Source organism: Anopheles darlingi, chromosome 3 (assembly GCF_943734745.1).
Source record: "Anopheles darlingi chromosome 3, idAnoDarlMG_H_01, whole genome shotgun sequence".
NCBI lineage: Eukaryota > Metazoa > Arthropoda > Insecta > Diptera > Culicidae > Anopheles > Anopheles darlingi.
In genome coordinates, this window is record NC_064875.1 from 50,250,196 (window position 1) to 50,269,507 (window position 19,312).

The 19,312-nt window shown below is 50.2% G+C and overlaps 3 protein-coding genes across 4 annotated transcripts; all 3 read left to right on the plus strand.

Moving 5' to 3' along the window:
- The first annotated feature begins 4,772 nt into the window (after window positions 1-4,772).
- LOC125957779 (fatty acyl-CoA reductase wat-like) lies at window positions 4,773-12,077 on the plus strand. 2 transcript variants are annotated; one of them, XM_049690694.1, is made up of 8 exons: window positions 4,773-4,818; window positions 7,107-7,341; window positions 9,932-10,533; window positions 10,618-10,810; window positions 10,890-11,026; window positions 11,124-11,304; window positions 11,399-11,506; window positions 11,590-12,077. In XM_049690694.1, the coding sequence occupies exons 1-8, from the start codon at window positions 4,788-4,790 to the stop codon at window positions 11,837-11,839; spliced, it is 1,737 nt and encodes a 578-aa protein (XP_049546651.1). In that variant the 5' UTR covers window positions 4,773-4,787; the 3' UTR covers window positions 11,840-12,077. The 2 variants fall into 2 exon arrangements, with proteins under 2 accessions (XP_049546651.1, XP_049546652.1); XM_049690695.1 differs by having other exon boundaries at window positions 10,911-11,026; window positions 11,590-12,076.
- Window positions 12,078-13,392: 1,315 nt separating this feature from the next.
- Window positions 13,393-15,518, plus strand: LOC125957782 (fatty acyl-CoA reductase wat-like). The gene is made up of 5 exons (XM_049690697.1): window positions 13,393-13,621; window positions 13,707-14,046; window positions 14,121-14,379; window positions 14,445-14,566; window positions 14,773-15,518. The coding sequence occupies exons 1-5, from the start codon at window positions 13,500-13,502 to the stop codon at window positions 15,466-15,468; spliced, it is 1,539 nt and encodes a 512-aa protein (XP_049546654.1). The 5' UTR covers window positions 13,393-13,499; the 3' UTR covers window positions 15,469-15,518.
- A 695-nt stretch (window positions 15,519-16,213) lies between these two features.
- LOC125957780 (fatty acyl-CoA reductase wat-like) lies at window positions 16,214-18,170 on the plus strand. Its single transcript, XM_049690696.1, has 4 exons — window positions 16,214-16,416; window positions 16,482-16,821; window positions 16,896-17,154; window positions 17,238-18,170. Exons 1-4 carry the CDS (start codon window positions 16,292-16,294, stop codon window positions 18,053-18,055), a joined length of 1,542 nt encoding a protein of 513 aa, XP_049546653.1. The 5' UTR covers window positions 16,214-16,291; the 3' UTR covers window positions 18,056-18,170.
- The last annotated feature ends 1,142 nt before the right edge of the window (window positions 18,171-19,312 follow it).

The window sequence follows — 19,312 nt, forward strand, 5'->3', positions numbered from 1 at the left end:
TCGCACCACCGGGGACAGCGTGTGCGTCACTACAATGCCAGCCACTTCCGGTTTCGGGGACACAGCAGCACACTCACTCACACAATTCCCGAGGGTCACATCAACCTCGATTCACGGACGACAGTCGTGGGAACTGCCTGGCGAGGAGTAAAGGATTCGAACGCGTTCGAGCCCTAACGATAACGAGGTGCAGTGAAGGGAACGTTAGCACATTAACTCATCCCACAGGATCCCATCGCCATCGAAGCCAAATGGCTGGGAAAGAACTGCGATGGAGCCCAGACCTACAGGACGAGCAGGACGAACGCGACTTCGCGAATCTCGTGAGCACACTGCACTGCCTCACCTGCACTACCGCACGACGTCCGCATGCGACGAGGCTTCACTGCATGATGCGAGGACGACACTCGAGATCCCGGTACCGAACCAGATTGCCGATTGTCGTCCTGCGTGCGTGTGAATCCTTATTGTCCTGCTGCTTATCACTGGTTCTCCCGTTCTCTCTCTCTCTGTGTCATTCAGTTTCTCTCTCTCGCTCTCTGAGAATAAGCTTGGGATGTTTTCATGCTTCATGCAACAGGATAAGACAAGCCTCTTGCACTGTGCACATCGCTCCATCTGTTATGGTTTGGCGTCATTTCTAGAGCGCGTACAGAGAGACACCGATGTGCACGAGGGCACATCGAGGGCGTTCGTGTGAGTTTGCGCAACGATGGACACGAGCACGCGGTTCCCGAGCACGGTGATCTTGACCGTCAAAGTCAATGTGCTGGCATGCCGTTCCATACGCACAACGATGTTTACTAACCAAAGCCGCCTGTCCCCACTAAATCCAATCCCCCTGGCCCAGGTGCCGATGACACCAACGGTTGAGATGATACATTCGGTAGGGACCTTACGATATCGAGCAGCAGCTGTACCGGTGAAGTCCGCTTCTATGATCTCTCCTTCTTTATTTGCCAAAAACCTTCGATTGCTTCATTCGAGGATGCTATTTTCGGTGGAGTTTTTCACGTTCATGAAGAAATTAACGGAATAATCCGGACAAGGCGTGCAGAACACCTCTATTCACGCAAACGAAAGCCAAAAAGGGGGGAGCGACACGCAAAACTGCAAAAAAGAGAAAAAAGTGAAAAAACAGAAAGTAACGGTTATTTTGAATTTATATTTTGACCACCAGAAAATCCCACCGTGTTTCAAAGTTTCGAGCAGCCATTCGAGCAGTTGACTTTCCCGCAGTTGTTTGATTTGGCGGTTTTTTTTCGCGTTTTTTTGCGTTATTTCCGCGTTTTTTTGGGGGTTTTTGTGGATGAGGGAGAAGTGATAGGTTTTTAATTAATCGGAAACGAATCCTTTATTTTTGGGGGAAGCTCATGAAAAGTTTGTTTCTTATTGGCGAAAAACTTAAGCAAACGACTTTCACAACATTCTCGCAAGGAAATTTTGTAATGCCCAAGTTAGAGCCAAAGTTGAATTATACATGGGATGTGTCGAAATACACGACAACAGTGAAGAAAAGTTCTTGGAAGGGATTATCAATAGACGTTGGGATGTTTCAACGCATCGAACATGTAGATCAAACCAGCCACTAAGCGATTATCATCTATTTGGCCATACTTTGACCATACTTTGCAATCTTCAGCTACATTCTTCAACCGTTTTTATTGCAATAACAGCTCCGCTGATCCTAAGGATTGTATGAAATTGCCTTTTGCATGTTTCTATTAATGTTTGCCTACATGCGTGTCAGGAAAATGGTACATGATTCTTTGCATTTTTCGATTATGTCTTTCCTTAACATCTCTTTTCCATCTCAAGCATCATAAAAAAAGGTCAGAGCCGCTTTACGTTACATCATATCGCATGGTAAAGCGTCTCAGAACGGATCAGCTGATCGGACATACCATCATGCTAACGCGAAGCCCAAACCGAAAGACTTTGTATCCATTAATGACTCCCCCAGCGAATATCGCCTCAAACGTGGCGCTAGGCCATCCGGCGTCACTCACAATTAGCCTAATTGTATCGAAGACCACCGTCAAGGCTAGCGCCAAACACTCTTCGGCAACACTTTCTACATTGCAGCGCCTATAACCTTCGGACTGTTGTAAGATAATTACTGACCATCGCGAGGCGCCGGCATACGGCGAGATGAATCCCATCCAACGTTCATTGAATCGACCATCGATGGTCACGGTCAATTCCGCACTTACAACTGATCAATGGAGCATGATCAAACCAACCAGCACCACAACCACACTACTGGCTCTCGAGACATTTGCGCTCGGTCTTAGGGCCTCGCGTGATCCAAAATCTGTTTTCGGCGTTCTGCTCTGGGCGAACAGCTTATCCACTTTCCAGCTCCAGCAGGTGGAGGTGTAGCAACCAATCACGCCGCTCGGTTGCCGCTTCATCGCTTAGCACTTCCGCCTGCCTGCCGAGTGTTGCTGCTGCCCCTTATCTCGAAACCTCCGGCACGGCTCTGCCCGCAGTTTCTGCTCAATTGATCATCACTCGGTAACGTGGTTCATCATTTAAATTTGTCTCCAGCGCACATGGCACATGGCGGTTCGCTTGTTTGCCAATGTAATTGCCAACGTCTTATCCTTCACCAACCGTTCCCTATCGGCCCCTCATTCCCTCTTCAGGGGTATCGTACCTGTCGTGATCAGTTCGCTCAGTAAATCCCCTTTAACACCATTACCATTCGAGACGCTCAGACACTTTTTTTGTTGTTGTTGCTGTTGCTTCTCTCGCTCAACTTCAAGATCCGCAAATACAAGTAGCATGTCCGTGTACGGCAACACATAGAACAGCGTGCAGGGTGTCGGGCGGCAATCTGTTTCTTATTGCTTGAGCGGAGAGTCAAACCCGAGGCAAAGGCAAAAACATCATCATCCCAAACATCCATCCAATTGTACACCTTGAACGGTTCATGTTTTTCGTAAACGAACAAATTGATCGGACGGTAAACAATAATCGCCCAACGAGCGACGATCGACGTCATCATCGGGTCTCTGTGGTCAAACTACGTAAATCCGCAGCCATCATTGCGCGCGATCCCGGTACTTGCGGTTCGGTCTCCGGGTACATTCTGCGTGTGCCCACAGCAATTGCCAGACGTTGCCAGACGAGAGCAAAAAGGGTTCCTGCCAGCGGGTAAAGCAACTTGCAACTCATTCTCGAGCTGGGTGTCACTTTGGCCTTTGGTCACAGAAGCTAGGTATTGTGGGATCGATTAATTCGTGAAGCATCCCGATATTGAATGGGCAAAAATGCTTTTCCTTGCGTTGATCCATGATCAGGAGTGGCCACTAGTAGGAGCATAAACAAAAACTGCTTGTTTAATAGGTAACCAAACAATAAAATACACCAACTACTAGTGGGGCTATAACCTAGCTCAGCTCGGAGGGAAATAGAAACCTCAACCACTTACCTACCTAACGAGTGCTAGTACACCGAACTCCAATGGTTTGCGCCCGCAACCGCAGCTACTCGGCGTCCGAGTTCCGAGTGTCCTTGCTAGCCGCACAGCCGTTGGCGGCGTCGCATGCTGACAGTACAAACCCTCCAAACGGCATGCCATTCTTGTTTTGTTGTTAAAGTCGACAACAAGCGTGTGTGTGCGCGCGCGCGTGTGTGTGTCTGTCACACCCAGTGTATTCATATTACACGACAAGCAGTTGATAGATTAACCGCGCGTACGCGTGCTAATTAGTGATTAATTGCACTTCACCGCCGGCAGAACTCTCCTGTCCAGTCCAGTCCAGCCAGAGGGGCGGTAATCAAGGGCGTCACTCTGGATTGATTGAAGACAAACATTGGAACGCCATTGGAGATGACGTAGCTGCACTAAATAACGAGCCCCGCGGCGAGGTAACTTCCTGATCTCCGAGTGCTGAACCGTTTGCGTTAACCGTTACTCGCGCCCAACCGTCCTCTGACGGCTTTGGCCTCCCATTGATAAGGCCAGGGTTCCGCGTGCTAGTGCAGTGGAGTTCCGGTCTGGCGCCGCCTACTCCATTTAGAGCCACCGCGTTTAGAGTTAATAATTCGTTCAAGAAGGTCGAAGCGGACGGGTTTGAGCCGAGCCGAGTTTTGACCATCGATCAGCCATCAGGTAATCGCAGCGGCTGGTTATCCTATTCCGTTCTTCGTATTGGCTGTGCTTTCTTCTTCCTCGTATCCGGCTTATCGAGCGACCACAATCGCTATCGCCCGTTGCTAGTTGACTCACGTAAACTCACACCCCCACCCTGGTTGCTCATTGTTATTGCATGCGTGCACATGTGCGCCAAGAACGCCGGACTACCAGCACCAACGCACGCTAGAATTCGTTTTCAATCGTGGCAGCCAGCGAGCTAGCTTCCTCGCCCTGCTCCCAGTCCACGAGCGAGGAGATAGTTAAACGTATTATTGGCTGTTTATGGACCTGACAAGTTGATGGCAATCGAGCCAACCCTGGTGAGCCGGTGCGGGATAGGGTTAGCCGGTTTGCAAATGCAACACTGTACCCGCTGCTACGGCATTCCACGACAGCTCCCGGCACCCGCTGGCTTGACGCGCGACGTAAGACGGTGGCACGGACGACGAACGACGACGACGACGACGACGGCTACTCGATTACACCTCCGCACACGGACACGCTCCGAGCGCGGTTAGTTTTTTATGGTTCTAGATATAAATTTTTGTGCAACAATTCCACGACACACGACCAGTTAAACCAAGAGAAGAGCAGCTAGCTAAGGAGCAAGTAGCTAAGGAGGTTTCTCGGGTTCGTATCACGGATGTTCGCGCAGCGGTACGTGATTGGAAATGGTATGTTTTCTGCAAACTATCAACTCATCTGCTTCTCTGAAATCCCGCACGAAAATCCCTCAACCATTCCCTGGATCACGGAATGGTGATGACACCGCATGAAATATGAGAATAGCGAGCTGGCTGGGAATTCGATGGCGATTATTCGTGGAGTAGTTTAGCTGCTTGTGGAAGGGAGCTTTGTGCGAGGAACTGCTTTATCTTTATTCTCTATTAGTTGAACCGGAACCGAACTTTAACAATCCTGGTCGTCCAAAGTTCATCCTTGAATACTCGTCTGGGGCTCTTCCTGCTCATTTCCCTGTGTGAAAGGTGTTCTCGACGATCACACACACCGTCATTGACGTCATTGGCGCGGCGTCCGCAGGATTCGCAACGACTAGACGACGGCGGCACTCGAAAGCTGCGGGCGGTACAGCAGAAGTGACGCAGCGATTGGTCAGCAGGACCGGCAGGGCCGTGTGCCGAGGGGCCTCTCCGGTGGCGAGGTACTTCACGTTATAAACCAATACACTCCAACCAACACCACACGTACAGGTGCTGTACTGCTGGACTGAACCCCCGGGGTAAACAGCGTGCACTTGCGATCGAGTACCGAACGATCACCCCTAGCGGTGGGGAGGTTCACGGGGTGGTGGTGACCAAATTTAGCACCCCCAAGATGAAGTTCATGGTGATGTCCTAAGTGATGATTCGTCTCACTACCATCACTACCATCACTACCACCATAACGCCTCGCGTGTCACTCCTTCCTTCCTTCCTTCCACGGCCTCCCCGGACCAACCGATCGTCGATGTGTGGCCTCCTCCACGCCACTGAGGCGTACATCAGAGTACAGCTTTTATCCCAGTGTGCGTACGAGCACATACGAGCGCAAGCAAGTACACAACAGTGCTTGGCTTGGAAGCGAGGATCCGGAGCCGGACCGAGCGATCGGCGGCGATCGGCGGAGGGAAAATGAAATTACCTCCCAGCTGGGGCGGCTAGTTTCGTGAATCAGCTCGAGCAGTTCGGACGCAAATTACTTTACCCGCTGATCCGCGCTAGGGCTCACTCCTGATCGACCGGACCGATACTCGACCGACCCCGCTGCACGGACTCTGCTGCTGCTACTGCTGCTACTGCTGCTGCCATTTTTCTCCCGTTGCATTTACAAATAAAAGTGCGTGATCGTGCGTTCGTGACTGTGCGGTAGCCGCCATTGCCCTCCCCCGGAAAGGTACTAGCTCCTGGCATTGGTATGCCGTTTGTCAACGTCAACAACGGTTACGGGGAAGGGGTTTTGAATTGCGCCAAAAACTGGAACCAAAACGGCGCAGAGATCTGCAATCATCAAGCTCGTTCGTTTGATCGATTGATGCACATCATGCACAGTGCACCTGAGGCGTTTGAGGGGTTTGCAGATAGTGCAACGGAGAGCGATACGGAAGGGGAAGAGGGGGGGGGGGGGACAATTATTTACAGTGAAAGTGCAAATGACAAGGCTGGAGTCGAGGTGACCATTTTACGATCGCCAACTGCAAATGGTGCTGTTTGTAGCCGCCAGTCAATGCAGAAGAAGCAAACACCGCAATGTGGTTGATTATGCAAAACTGTTTGAACTGCTGCAGCGCTTTCGCACCAGGTGACGATACGATATCGTCGCGATGTGTGTGTGTTTGTGTGATTTTTTATATGTGTGTTTGGTGATAGTGAAAAAGGGCCTGTTAAGAAATTGATCATTTCGAAGACATGACCGTAGTTCGAATGATTGAAACAGAGGCTGGTACTAGCTATGAGGAAGAAGAGGCATGGAAAGGGGGTTTCAAATGCTTTCAAAGCTCTTTCAAATGCTACTTTAAGTCGTACACTAAACAAACGTCAAGTCCAAGTCCCATTTCACTCCACAAAATAAGCGAAACCAAAAGCCATAGTCACTCCACGTGCGAGCTGAAGGAAAAGCGAAAGCAATAGATGCGGAGCATACCGCGTTGCGGGCGGACACCACCGGATAGGCGGATGGCGCGCACTAACGCGCTGTCACATTTGCCTTTAATTGCGCGACTCGAATAACACTAAATGTGTCACGTCAGTGGCGTCGCGAACGTGAAGCAAAGCTTGAGGGGCAACAAGGGAAGAGGGGCAGGGGCAAAAGGGCGTAAGGCCAGGGCAAGGCGTGCGGAAGCGAGGAAACGAAAGTTTCGATTTGAATCGAAACACCTCCTGGGCCCCTGACTTTTGGACCATTTTTGGACGATACGGTTCTTCGGTCTCTAGTTCTTTTCTCTTCTCCATTTTCTGTCCCACAGATAAGCGGATCGGATCGGAAGCCCCCGTGCGTGCGAGACTTCGCGGGCAAAACACAGACAGACGCGCGATGGATATGCGTGTGAGCGAGGAAACGGCCCACAACAATGAGCTCACAATGACGGAGGAGCGCAAGATCACCTCGACGCCGGTGATGGAGTTTTACCGCGACAAGTGCGTCCTGATAACCGGGGGTACCGGATTTATCGGACGGTTGCTGATCGAGAAGATGCTACGGTATGTTATGGGGTGCATTAAGGGGGGGGGGGGGGGAGGGAGCTCTTACTAACGTAGAACTGGCTCAGTAGCGCTGGCATGACGTCACGGAAAACTTGATATTCGTTGACATATGAATCGTTGCAATCGAGAAGAAAGTGAACGTTCGAACGCTCGCGTCAATCAAAACACGTGCTCGTCGTAGTAGTCGTAGTTGGCCTATTGCTGGAGGCGCTCCTGCGTCCGTCATTACGGAAAAGTACCGGACAGTAGAATTTTGTTTCCTTCTCACCGTGCTGTTTACCATTGTACCGATAATTGAACGCGTTCATGCTAAGTACGGTGATATGCTTAACAACAGCGTCATCCCCGTAAGTCAGGAAAGCATACGAACGTTTGTGGCCGTACCAACGGCCGCGCGGCGCTAACCCGTAGTGTAAACGCAGCTGCGTATTTGTAGAGCTAGCTGCCGTTCTCGAACTGTGAACTACGAGAAGTAGTCCTGCAAATCATGCAAATCCTTCAGTGGCAACGACAGATGTGAAGCGTACGATTTTATATGCCCGGGAATTCCGAATCCCACGCATACCGCACCGCTGGTGAGCAACATGTTAACGATCATCGTTTCCGCCTCCTCCAGTAAGTTACCGTTTAGCTCTGAGCCACCCTCAGGGGACGTACTGTAAAGGAAATACCGGAATTGTCATTACGACTTGCGACGATAACGGTTTTCCGAATACGAATAACGGAGATGAAAGCGAATCTCTTTTGGTGACCGACCCTGCTTGACCTTTTCGGGTGAGGCTGATGAGCTTCTGTTGCTGTCTCCCCGGTCCGTAACCTTCAGCAGATTCATTGACACTTACCGCTGTCTGGTCTCGAATTGAATTTCGCGGTTTTGGCGAGGGTTTTGAGCAAACATTATTGTTCCAACATTCCAACAAGTGATTAGATGCTTGTGCTGTCGATTGTCGAAAGGAAACAAAAGAATATAAAGAGGTTGTTTCAGCAAACAGCTATGCATGTGGCGCACCACACGGCCTGATGTAGAAGTCTCCTTGATTATCATAACTACCGGGCAGGTGCTGCTACTATCCGGGACCTATCCTAAGCACGACTGGTTATCAGCTTCGACGCGCAGCTAGTCTCGGTTTAGGCTCAGATCAGCAATTATAGTTGCGAATCAACAGGTTTTTTGCCTCTGTGTGCGCACATGCCAGAAAATTAACTTATTGCATAACGTCGCGCACTGACCGCGGTCGAATGCGTGCAATTGCCGCGCGCGTGAGCGCACAATCTCGGCAGAGTATATTGACACATTAGAGCCTTTTGCGTTTGCGGACGCATTAGCTGGCCGCTGGCATCGGCTACTCTCCACCAGGCATCGGCCTGTGCGAAAGATCGGCAGCTCTTGGCGATGATTAGTTGCTGGCCGGCCGCTGCTGGTTATTGTTTCACTCATCATCGGCTCCTCTCATCCACTAGCCGTGGCCACACGGGGCGAAAATTTGCGCGCAAATTTGCACATTAATGCCAAAATGTTTTCGCTTCGATATGTTTACATGGCCGGGTTGAGGAAATTAAATCGTTTTTTTGAAGAAAAGGATTGAATACACTAGCAATGATCACTATCTATCAATGTAAACCACAAAAAGAACATATTGTGAGCCCTACCGTTTGCAAAAAGCTTTTACGCTAGGTTTTACGCTCCACGGACCAATAATCGTTTGACAGCATGTAAACGGCAAGCGTAAACGTTTTGGCATTAATTTTTTCGTTTGCGCTAGAGTTTTCGCCCCGTGTGGCCACGGCTACTCACTCAAGATCCTCGATCTTCCTCGGCCACGTGCGGTTTCGTACGTCTGCCCAAACACACCGAAAAAAACCGGTTTTTTTTTCGGGAGCATCAACACCGATGCGTACCCGTGGCGCAATTGAAGGTTACCTCAAGAGCGTACGGAGCATAGTAAGAAATCATTAGAACCGACGAACCCCATTTGAAGGGGGGCTACACAACCGTATTCGAATATGTTTCCGCGTCATGCGTTTGCTTTGTAGCTCAGCGGCCCCCACAGCTCTTCCCCCTCGTTCAACGTTTATGTAAAGATTGAAACGTTGGTGGAGCCACCGGTTGTCGCGAATGCTCATGCCCGATGGCGTTAAAAAAAAAAGGCGAACTACCTCCCATCCACGCTGAGCATGTACAAAAGGCCAGGAAACGTGTAACGGGGGGCCCCGCAGCGGACGGTCGGGGGTCAAGTGCGTAAAAATGTCAGACGGAATGGAGGGAGGGGGTAGCTAATGCGTTGCAATGTGCGATTGAACTGTGATACACAGTTTAGTGTGCCCGTGTCTTGGTTGTTCCCGGTTGATTTGCGTTGAAACTAGAGTGAATTAGAATTGATAATTGGTATCGACCGACACAAATGGAAGCCGACGACGGGTGCCGCGAACCTGTCCTGGCCAGTGGACATGCTGGTGACAAAAAAAACAAACTCCAAGTTTCAGTCTAGGTCGGGTTCTAGGCGCTCCCCCCCTTTTTTTGACCTCTGTTGACTGTTTGTTTTCACGTCTCTCTCTCTCTCTCTCTCTCCGTTTCTTTCTCCAACAGCATTAACGTGCGCCAGATCATACTGTTGTCGCGACCGAAAAAGGGCAAAACGGTGCAGGAACGATGCGACGATCTGTTCAGCAGCGTCGTGTTTATGAACCTAAAGAAGGAGTTCCCGACGTTCACCGAACGCGTGAAGCTGATCGATGGCGATCTGCAGCATCCGTCGCTCGGTCTGTCAGAGGAATCGATCGAGTTTATCGTCAACAACGCGCAGATCGTCCTGCATGCCGCCTCGGACGTACGATTCGATCAAGCGCTGAAAAAGGCCATCGAAGTGAATGTCCGCGGAACGCGCGATCTGCTTCGGTTAACCGAGCGGATCGTTAACCTGCAGGTGTTCATCTACATATCGACAGCCTACTCGAACTGCCCGCAGTCGGTGATCAAGGAAACGTTCTATCCCCCACCATCGGATCCGCAAAGCATGATCAACCTGGTGGAGGCCATGGATGAGCGGTTCGAGGAGCACATGAACAAGACGGTGAACGATTTCATCCACCCGTGGCCAAACACGTACGTGTACACGAAAGCACTGACGGAGGATATAGTGCGCCAGTACGGTCAGCTGTTACCGGTGGCCGTTGTACGACCCTCGATCGGTAAGGATCCGCGCGCAATGTTACGTAAGTCGACTGACTGACTGGCTGGTTCTAATGGTTCTATCGTTACCGGCTGTGACACAGTGATTGCCACCAACGAGGAACCGATCGGTGGCTGGACGGACAACATCTATGGATTGAATGGAGTGATCGCCGGTGTGGCGCTGGGCATCATCCGGATCATGCACGTGGACGACAACAACGCGGCGGACATCATACCGGCCGATTACGTCGTGAACGCGGTACTGGCGGCCGGATGGCAGACGTACATCGAACGGTAAAAAAACGCCCCACACACCACACAGCAGGGCTGCTAGGCACTGAAACTAGGTGTTCCGTTTGTTTAACCGAGACAGTTTTATCTATCATCATCTTAGGAAACACGAGCGGCCCCTACCGGCGACCCAGTCGAACGGTGAGCTCAAGGGAGTGGCCAAACCGCGCACCAAGATCTACAACTGTGTCACCGGAAGTGACAATCCCATTTCATACCGTAAGTACTCGCGCGTGGTTTTGTATCCTGTTTTTTTTTTATCCGGTACCCGCGCTCTAAACGAAAGACGCCTTCGTTCTTTACCGTTGATGTGCAGAGAAAATCTACGAATACTCGATCGAGGTCGGTAAGAGTTGTCCACCGAAGAAGTCCCTCTGGATCGTGTGCCACAACACGACGAAGAGCAAGTATATGTACGAGTTTTATAAACTGCTGTACCATCTTTTGCCCGCGTTCCTTATCGATACCTATCTGCGCGCAATCAGGCGTACACCACGGTAAGGATGGTTGGAGCGAGGAGGAACAGGGTCATTGACCGCGTCCCACTGAAACCCACTACTAACGAGAACGCTTGTTGTTGTTCATTTGCAGAATTATGGATCTTTATCGTAAGGTACACAAATTCGCCACGGTTATCGAGTACTTCGCCAACGGGAAGTGGACGTTCGAGAACGAGAATATGCGATCGCTGAGAGAGAGGTAAGGGAAACGGGAAGGGTGGGGGGAGCGGGGAAGATCCCCAGGACACCTGATACTGATGCGATTTGTTCTTTCCTTTATAGGCTCTCACCAGATGATCAGATCATGTTCCCGTGCAATGTGAAGAAGCTCGTCTGGGTGGATTACTTCTGGACGTACATCCATGGATTGCGCAAGCACATCGCGAACGAGCCGCTCGAGAACCTCGACGAAGCGATCAAGCGCCACAAGCAGATGCGGATACTGCACTTCTTCATCCTGGTCGCGTACTACTCCGTCTGTGCCTTGATTCTGTTCTACCTGGCGAAGGCGGTTGGAATATTGCTATTCTAGGGCTGTCGTTTCGAAGGTCGGAGGTGGTAGGACCACCCTCCCGAGGGCAGCATTAGGCCAGGAGCGTTGGGAGACAGGACCGCTGCGGGACGCTACGCTTCCAATGTAATTTTTATTCCCCTTTTTCGTGTACATAGAATGCGCAGACTTTAGGAGATAATGTAATAAAATACACACACACACACGGTATGCGGCGATGATAAAATATTGGTTACCAGTCATTTGCTTGTGTTCGAATTTCATTTGATGTAACGGCGTTCCGGAAGAAACTGGAATTATTATGCGGCGATTCATTAAGCAATTATCGTCCCTGCTAATTGCTTCGAGGGTGTTAACAAGCTGATCTCGTGTCACGATTTGACTTAATGGAGCATTGAGTTGAGATATCTCAATCAGCGAGAGCGGAAGCTATTTAAATCATTAAAGATTAATGAGCTGACAGAGCCTTTTTTTATTGCAGTTAGCATTGAGTTGAGTGAAATAAAAGTTTGATAACAAAAACATTCAGAGGCGATATTTCGCTAGCTATGCATAAGGGGAATATTTGCTAAGATCATAACTGCAGCTAGAAACATCTAAAAATGCATGTTCTACTCTCTAAATCTTTGAATCATTCCCAACTACAAAAACTATGATGAAGCAAGTATAAGTAATAACTAAAATTTCTGATAATTCAAAATTTACTTCAGTGGTTTGTAACTGTATGCAAGCTGATTGCAATTGTGTGCAATCTTGCATGCATTTTGCATGCTATCCCGGGTGTGGCCGTAAACGATCCTCTTGGTGATCAAACTGGTCAATTCCGAACCGAACACAAAAGGGTAACCATCATTTGCTTGATCAAATCAACCGTACGTAGATCTACTCAGTAGCCGGATTCAGGGAAAACAACATTAATCACGTTGGCTTTATTTACGCAGCTCAAAATCTACTAAAAATTATACAAGACGGTGATCTCAAAAATGATCGCGGAAGAAGACCGCCTCAACGGTGATTCTTCAAATTTAGTTCAATTTTATTTGGTTAAAAAACACAGAAGCGTTTTATTTTATATCTTTTCCCGTGTGATTCACTGCTATTGCACTATAAGAACCAGTTCATGGTTCAAAGTTGGTACCTTTCGAAAAACGTCACACTTTTATTGTTATTTTAACTAATTTCCTTTTCATTTAAATAAACGTCCTTGGGCAGAATGCGATTAGAGAACGTGGAATGACAGTGAAAAGGTTTGTTTCTCAAAAGCGTCTGCTGCTGCTGCTGCTGTTGCTGTTGTTAGCTCGTAAAGGAGATAGTATTTTATAGACTCGGGACTTCTGCTTTTTCCCTGCCCATTCTTGGGTGTGCGCTTGCCTGTGTTCGTGCCCGTGGATTTAATGAATTGGAAATAATCCCAAACTTGATTGCCAGTGCTGTCGTCAGCACACGAGCAGCAACGCTGACACGTCCGTGGTGGTAGCGAACCCGCAAAGACCCTAAACAACTCGGTCGAGGTTCGCAATTAATTAAAGAAAACACTTCAAATGACATGCGCTCGGACCGGTCAGCCACTAGTTAGGTGCTGGAAATTGAGGCGATCGCAGCTAGGAATCCAACGCGAGCAGCGGTTCCGTAGGCAAAGAGGGTTATTCTCCATTGCACTGTTGAAGGGCGCACGCAAGTCATGAGTTTGCAGGATTTCCAGAACAACAGCTCCCCGGTAGGAGAATTCTTTGCGGGGCAAACGGTTCTGCTTACCGGTGGAAGCGGATTTCTCGGGAAGCTGTTTATCGAAAAGTTGGTGAAGTAAGTGTGCCTCTACGGTCCACGGCGTGAGCCACCTGGGTTGCAGTAAGGCATCCGTTGAACCGTTCCTGCTGTCCCGTTCAAGGTGCGGTGTTCGTGAGATTTTACTTTTGCTACGCACGAAGAAGGGTGTCTCGCCGGAGGAACGAATCAAGGTGCTACTCAAGAAGGAGGTCATCTTTGTGAACTATGCGACTCAACCGGAGCTGTATCTGTCCAGGATTAAGGTCATCGAGGGTGACATCAGTAAACCGGGACTGGCGATCAGCAACGATGATCTGGAGTATATCTACAGCCATACCAACATCATATTGCATTCGGCAGCCGACGTGCGATTCGACGAATCGCTGCACGAATCAGTGTTAACGAATGTTCGCGGTACGGAGCATCTGCTTCGTGTGGCCCTGAAATGTCCTCTTCTTAAGGTAAGCCGGATCCCGGTTTGTATCTTCTCGGACTATCCTTAACTGACACCATGAGACCGTTCGGTCCATTGCAGGTGTTTGTTCACGTATCGACGGCTTTCTCTCAGTGCGTGTACGAGCATGTAGAGGAACGGTTCTATCCACCGTCGGTGGACCCGTTTGAACTGATCCGCGCCATCGAACAGGACACTCGCATGGAGGAGTTCGAGGTTATGGCCAAGAAGATTATTGAACCGTGGCCAAACACGTACGCCTTCACGAAGTCGCTCGCCGAAGATGTTGTGCATCAGTACAAGGACAAGCTCCCGATAGCCGTGGTTCGGCCTTCGATCGGTAAGAAACGGTTGTGGATGATGCTTTCTATGAATCGAATAATTGACGCACTTTCGATTGTTTAGTGACGTCCACCTACAAGGATCCCATTACCGGTTGGACGGACAACTTCTACGGGTTCAACGGTGTGGTCGTCGGTGCTGGAACGGGGGTGCTGCGCATCTTCCACATTTACGATGAGTACAAGGTATCGTAACGAACTTCATTCTATTTTTTTGGGATTCCATTGTTAACAATGCTTCATCCTATCATTAACCAATCTCGGTTTCATCTATCTATGTAATTCCCTTTCTCTGTATTCATCATTATCTCTCGCTCTTCTCATGTGATGTCTCGCTCGCATGTCGTTTCACTCTCCCTCTCTCATAACCTTACAACTTATCATTACGCAAGGCCAACATAATCCCCGCGGACATCGTGATAAATGCGACGCTCGTGGCAGCGCGCTATGCTGCCGACCATCCGCTCGAGGAGAACGTCTTCAACTGTACAACGGACGAGAACTACACGACCTGGGGTGCCGTTCGTGCCGATTGTATGTCGCAGAAGAGTTTAGTGGCGGCCAAGAAATCGCTCTGGATCCCGACCTACAACACGACCCGCTACCAACTGGTTGCCGATTTCCTGGCCATCTTTTACCATCTTTTGCCAGCGCTCCTGTTCGATCTGGTGCTGCGGCTACGGGGCCAGAAGGCGCAAGTACTGCGTCTCTACCGTAAGGTGCACCGGTTCTCGGACGTGCTGCGCTTCTTCACCATCAAGCAGTTCACGTTCGGCACCGAACGGATGCGCACCGTACTCGACCAGATGGCCATCATTGATCGGCATCTCTTCCCGTGCGATATGCGGTCGGTGGTCTGGAGCGAGTTCATCATTAACCAGGTGCGCGGTTGCCGGGAGTATTTGCTCCACGAGCCGTGGGAAATGAACGAAGAGGCACTAAGGATCAATAGGCGCCGGACCGTGATCCACCGGTGCATGCTGACCGTCATCTATTTAGGATTCGGGATGCTAGCGCTACGGCTACTGGCAGCCGCCGGAATACCCGATCTGCGCTTTTATCTAGGATGTACGGAGTTTGCCACATAGTTTGGTTATCCGCTTTGCTGCTTTCTGTGAATAAAGGTAGAGCGTTGAAAGACGATTTTGTGAAACTTATGTCGATGGTCGGCTCGGGGTCATTTTCCCGGGGTCGCCATCAAGCGATAATGTTAATTAGGACAGCGAAGCGTATTGCGGTCGCTTGGGTTTAGTTGACCTTTAACGGCTTTTGGACGCTAAGCACCGGGAAAGAAGGTACGTCAACCAATCGTGGTTTGGTGTTTCGGAACTACTAGTTTGGGAGAAGCGTTGTCGATAGCAGTTCGTTAGCACTGACTCAGTGCTGGATTGTAGCATCAGCATATGACGACCATCGGACAGTGAAGACCTTCCCCCAATAACCTACGGTGGCATGACGGTGTGTCTCTATCCTCGATGCACTGCATTCACTGCTACTGAGACCCTCGCCGGGAATTTAGATTCTACTTATTTTCATGCTAAACGTGGAAGACACGCGCAAAGAAGCTACTGCGGCTTGAAGGTGCACGGAGCTGCAAGTGCGCAAAAAGTACATCCACCTCGGCCAGCTCCAGTGAACCCCTGTGTGTGTGTGTGTGTGTTGGTGGAACCATTCGGTCCATTCAGTGCCTGCAGGCCTTCCAGTGCACCGATCGCACCTGCGAATGTATAATGAACCATGTAAAGTTTCCGCATTTGCCGAGTTCCTCGACGTCAGCGACGACTTAACATTAAACTTTAAACATCGGTCACGGTGCACTCCGAGCCGCAGTTGCAGAGTGCATCTACTCCTGGTCGGAGTGCTTGATTCTGCAGCGCGCAGTGCTCAGTGCTCAGTGACAGAACTGTAGCCATGGCTAGTCTGGAAGAGTTTCGTAACTACCGCTCACCATTGAAGGATTTCTACGAGGGTAAAACGGTGCTGCTGACCGGTGGCAGTGGCTTCATTGGCAAGCTATTGCTCGAGAAGCTGGTGAAGTGAGTGATTGTAGCAAGAGCAGCGATTCCGATGATGATGGACTTACGTTCCCGGCCATCCATAGGTGCAACGTGGCGCAGATACTGTTGATTGTACGGCGCAAAAAGGGCATCGAGCCTACGGATCGTCTCGAGCAGCTGCTGGGCAAGGAGCCGGTGTTCGTGAACTATGTCAAGCATCCCGAGCTGTACCTGCCCAGGATTAAGGTCATCGAGGGTGACATCAGTAAACCGGGACTAGCGATCAGTAACGATGATCTGGAGTATATCTACAGCCATACCAACATTATATTACATGCTGCTGCGGATGTACGCTTCGATGAGCCGCTTAGAAGTTTGATTCATAGTAACGTACGCGGTACAAGAGATCTGATGACGATCGCCTTGCAGTGTAGGAATCTCCGGGTATATGCTGTTCCTCGTGAAGAACCTTTACCTCCACCAGCTGATCCTAACTCGCACTTTCGTGTCCTTCACAGATATTCTTGTACATCTCGACGGCCTTTTCCCATTGTGTGCGCGAAGAGATTGGAGAACAATTCTACGAACCAAAGCTAGACCCTTCGTTACTGATTACGATCGCTGAGAGGGAGTCAGATGCTGACGCCTTGGAGGTGCTATCAGGAAAGCTTTTCGAACCGTGGCCCAACGCGTACGCATTTACAAAGTCCCTGTCGGAGGAGCTTGTCCGACGGTACCGCTCTAAGCTCCCTGTGGCGATCATACGACCGTCGATCAGTAAGTGACCAAACATTTTGATTATAAAACGAAGGGATTCAATCTGTATTTGGTTCCTTACTACTCACCTCTGACCTGACCAGTTACCACGACGAAAGAGGATCCACTCGCCGGTTGGACCGACAACCTTTACGGCTTCAATGGGGTCGTGTGTGGGGCAGCCACCGGAGTGCTCCGTATATTTCACATCCGCATGGACTACAAGGCTAGCATCGTGCCCGCGGACACGGTAACGAACTCGACACTGGCCACGGCCTGGTATGCCGCCGATCATCCGCAGGAGGAGAACATCTTCAACTGTACCACCGACGAGAACCCGGTCAGCTGGAACGACACCCAGCATCAGCTCGAGAAGTGGAAGGACCGGATCGTCTTTGACAAATCGCTCTGGATTTCGACGTACAACACGACCCGCTACCAACTGGTTGCCGATTTTCTGGCCATCTTTTACCATCTTTTGCCAGCGCTCCTGTTCGATCTGGTGCTGCGGCTACGCGGTCAGAAGCCTCAGGTACTGCGGATCTACCAAAAGGTCCATCGCTTCTCGGCCGTGCTACGCTTCTTCACCAACAACGAGTGGCGATTCCGGTGCGATCGGATGCGAACCGTCCTCAATGCGCTGTCGGCTGACGATCAGCGGTACTTTCCCTGCGATCCCAAGGCAATCTCGTGGAGCGAGTTCCTTGACGATCAGATCAAGGGTTTGCGCGTGTACCTGATGCGCGATCCGATGGAATCGCTCAAATGGACCATTCCCCGGCATCGAAAACGGCAGCTCGCCCACCGCTGCCTACTGGTGCTGATCTACGGTGGACTGTTCTATCTAGCACTGTACGTGGCCGATGCACTAGGACTGGAAAAACTGTTTCAAATACCAAAGGACGATAGTACCGGGATGTAGCCTGCGGTGAGCCTGCGGATATGATCACTGTTTGAACGGCTTGAATCTCCTTTCGCCTAGTGCCGGGGGGGTTCCAAAGGCTTAATTTAATAGGATATTAAAGTGTGTGCTTCGAAAAAACGGGAAAACCGACTCCAGTCACATTGAATGCAATTTTAAATGAGAAAAAACATTAATTTTTCCGCGATGGATCGACATTGTCAACAGGAACGACAATGGTCCAGCGTTCGCGTTCTCTTGCTACTACCGCATTGCAGACGGGGCAGATTGATCCAGACATGATCGTAAAATGCAATGTCGTGGTTGTCATCGTGTCGTTCAGTCATCCAGCCAGTCAGCCAACCAACCAACCAGGCAGCACAGTTGATCATCATCGTTCTTCGTTGTCAAAATGCGTGCAAATGTTATTTAATCGGACCCGCGCCCGTTCGCCACCTTACCTTCATGGCCGAAGTCCGAGTGGCCTGTCGCGCTCGTTCACTCGTTACTCGTCCTCCTTCCCTTCCGCCTGCTGCTCGATGTTCTACACTTGATGTTCTGTTGCGCGCGCGCGCGCGCGTGAAATCACACGATTTGTCTGATTTTGTGTTTTATTTCCAGCCATGTCATTATGACGAGCGGTGGGACGAGTCGTCTGGAGTCGTCTGTGCCGTCGAACCACCGCCGGTCGCATCGTCGTCGCCAGTGTCGTCGCAGCGCCCCGCCTGACCAGTTCTGTCTGGGCCCCTGGTTGTTCCATCCGTTGCCGATCATATTTTTCACGGTCATAAAATGACGGATGACCGGAGCGGACCAAAATTATCCTTTTACTGCGATGACATAAAAGTGGAATCAACGTGCGGCCGATTGCTTCGCGTAACGGCGTTGCGGTAAGCGGAGACCAGAACGGACCAGAAAGTGAATGCTAATGACAGCGGTAATTGGTGCTGCACATGAGAGAGAGACAGTGCACCACACCAGTCCGGAGTCGAGGAAGATGCAGCAGCTGCGCGCGCGCGCGCGCAACCCGCGAACTACCGGTGACCGGTTTCGGTCGAAACGGTAGCACCGTAAACGCGCAAGGAGCGTTGAAGGTCAAGTTCAGTGCCTACAAAATCCCCCGCGAAGAAATGCATCGCAATAGTGGAAGGGAAGTAGTCGATATATTTGTTGCTCGATACTTGTGCGTAGTTTAAACTGTATGCGCCATCTTGGATGCGTGCATTGTGAAGCATAAAACTTCGAAATCTGACACCTAAAATCGAGCGAGCTTGAAAA

Excerpts from the sequence above, each read along its gene's own strand:
- LOC125957779 (XM_049690694.1), top strand. The coding sequence starts at position 4,788 with ATGTTCGCGCAGCGGTACGTGATTGGAAATG. Across the intron at positions 4,819-7,106 it reads GCGGTACGTGATTGGAAATG|ATAAGCGGATCGGATCGGAA; the intron begins GTATGTTTTCTG and ends TCTGTCCCACAG. Across the intron at positions 11,305-11,398 it reads GCAATCAGGCGTACACCACG|AATTATGGATCTTTATCGTA; the intron begins GTAAGGATGGTT and ends GTTCATTTGCAG.
- LOC125957782 (XM_049690697.1), top strand. The coding sequence starts at position 13,500 with ATGAGTTTGCAGGATTTCCAGAACAACAGCTCCCCGGTAGGAGAATTC. Across the intron at positions 13,622-13,706 it reads TTTATCGAAAAGTTGGTGAA|GTGCGGTGTTCGTGAGATTT; the intron begins GTAAGTGTGCCT and ends GTCCCGTTCAAG. Across the intron at positions 14,567-14,772 it reads ACATTTACGATGAGTACAAG|GCCAACATAATCCCCGCGGA; the intron begins GTATCGTAACGA and ends TCATTACGCAAG.
- LOC125957780 (XM_049690696.1), top strand. The coding sequence starts at position 16,292 with ATGGCTAGTCTGGAAGAGTTTCGTAACTACCGCTCACCATTGAAGGAT. Across the intron at positions 16,417-16,481 it reads TTGCTCGAGAAGCTGGTGAA|GTGCAACGTGGCGCAGATAC; the intron begins GTGAGTGATTGT and ends GGCCATCCATAG. Across the intron at positions 17,155-17,237 it reads GATCATACGACCGTCGATCA|TTACCACGACGAAAGAGGAT; the intron begins GTAAGTGACCAA and ends TGACCTGACCAG.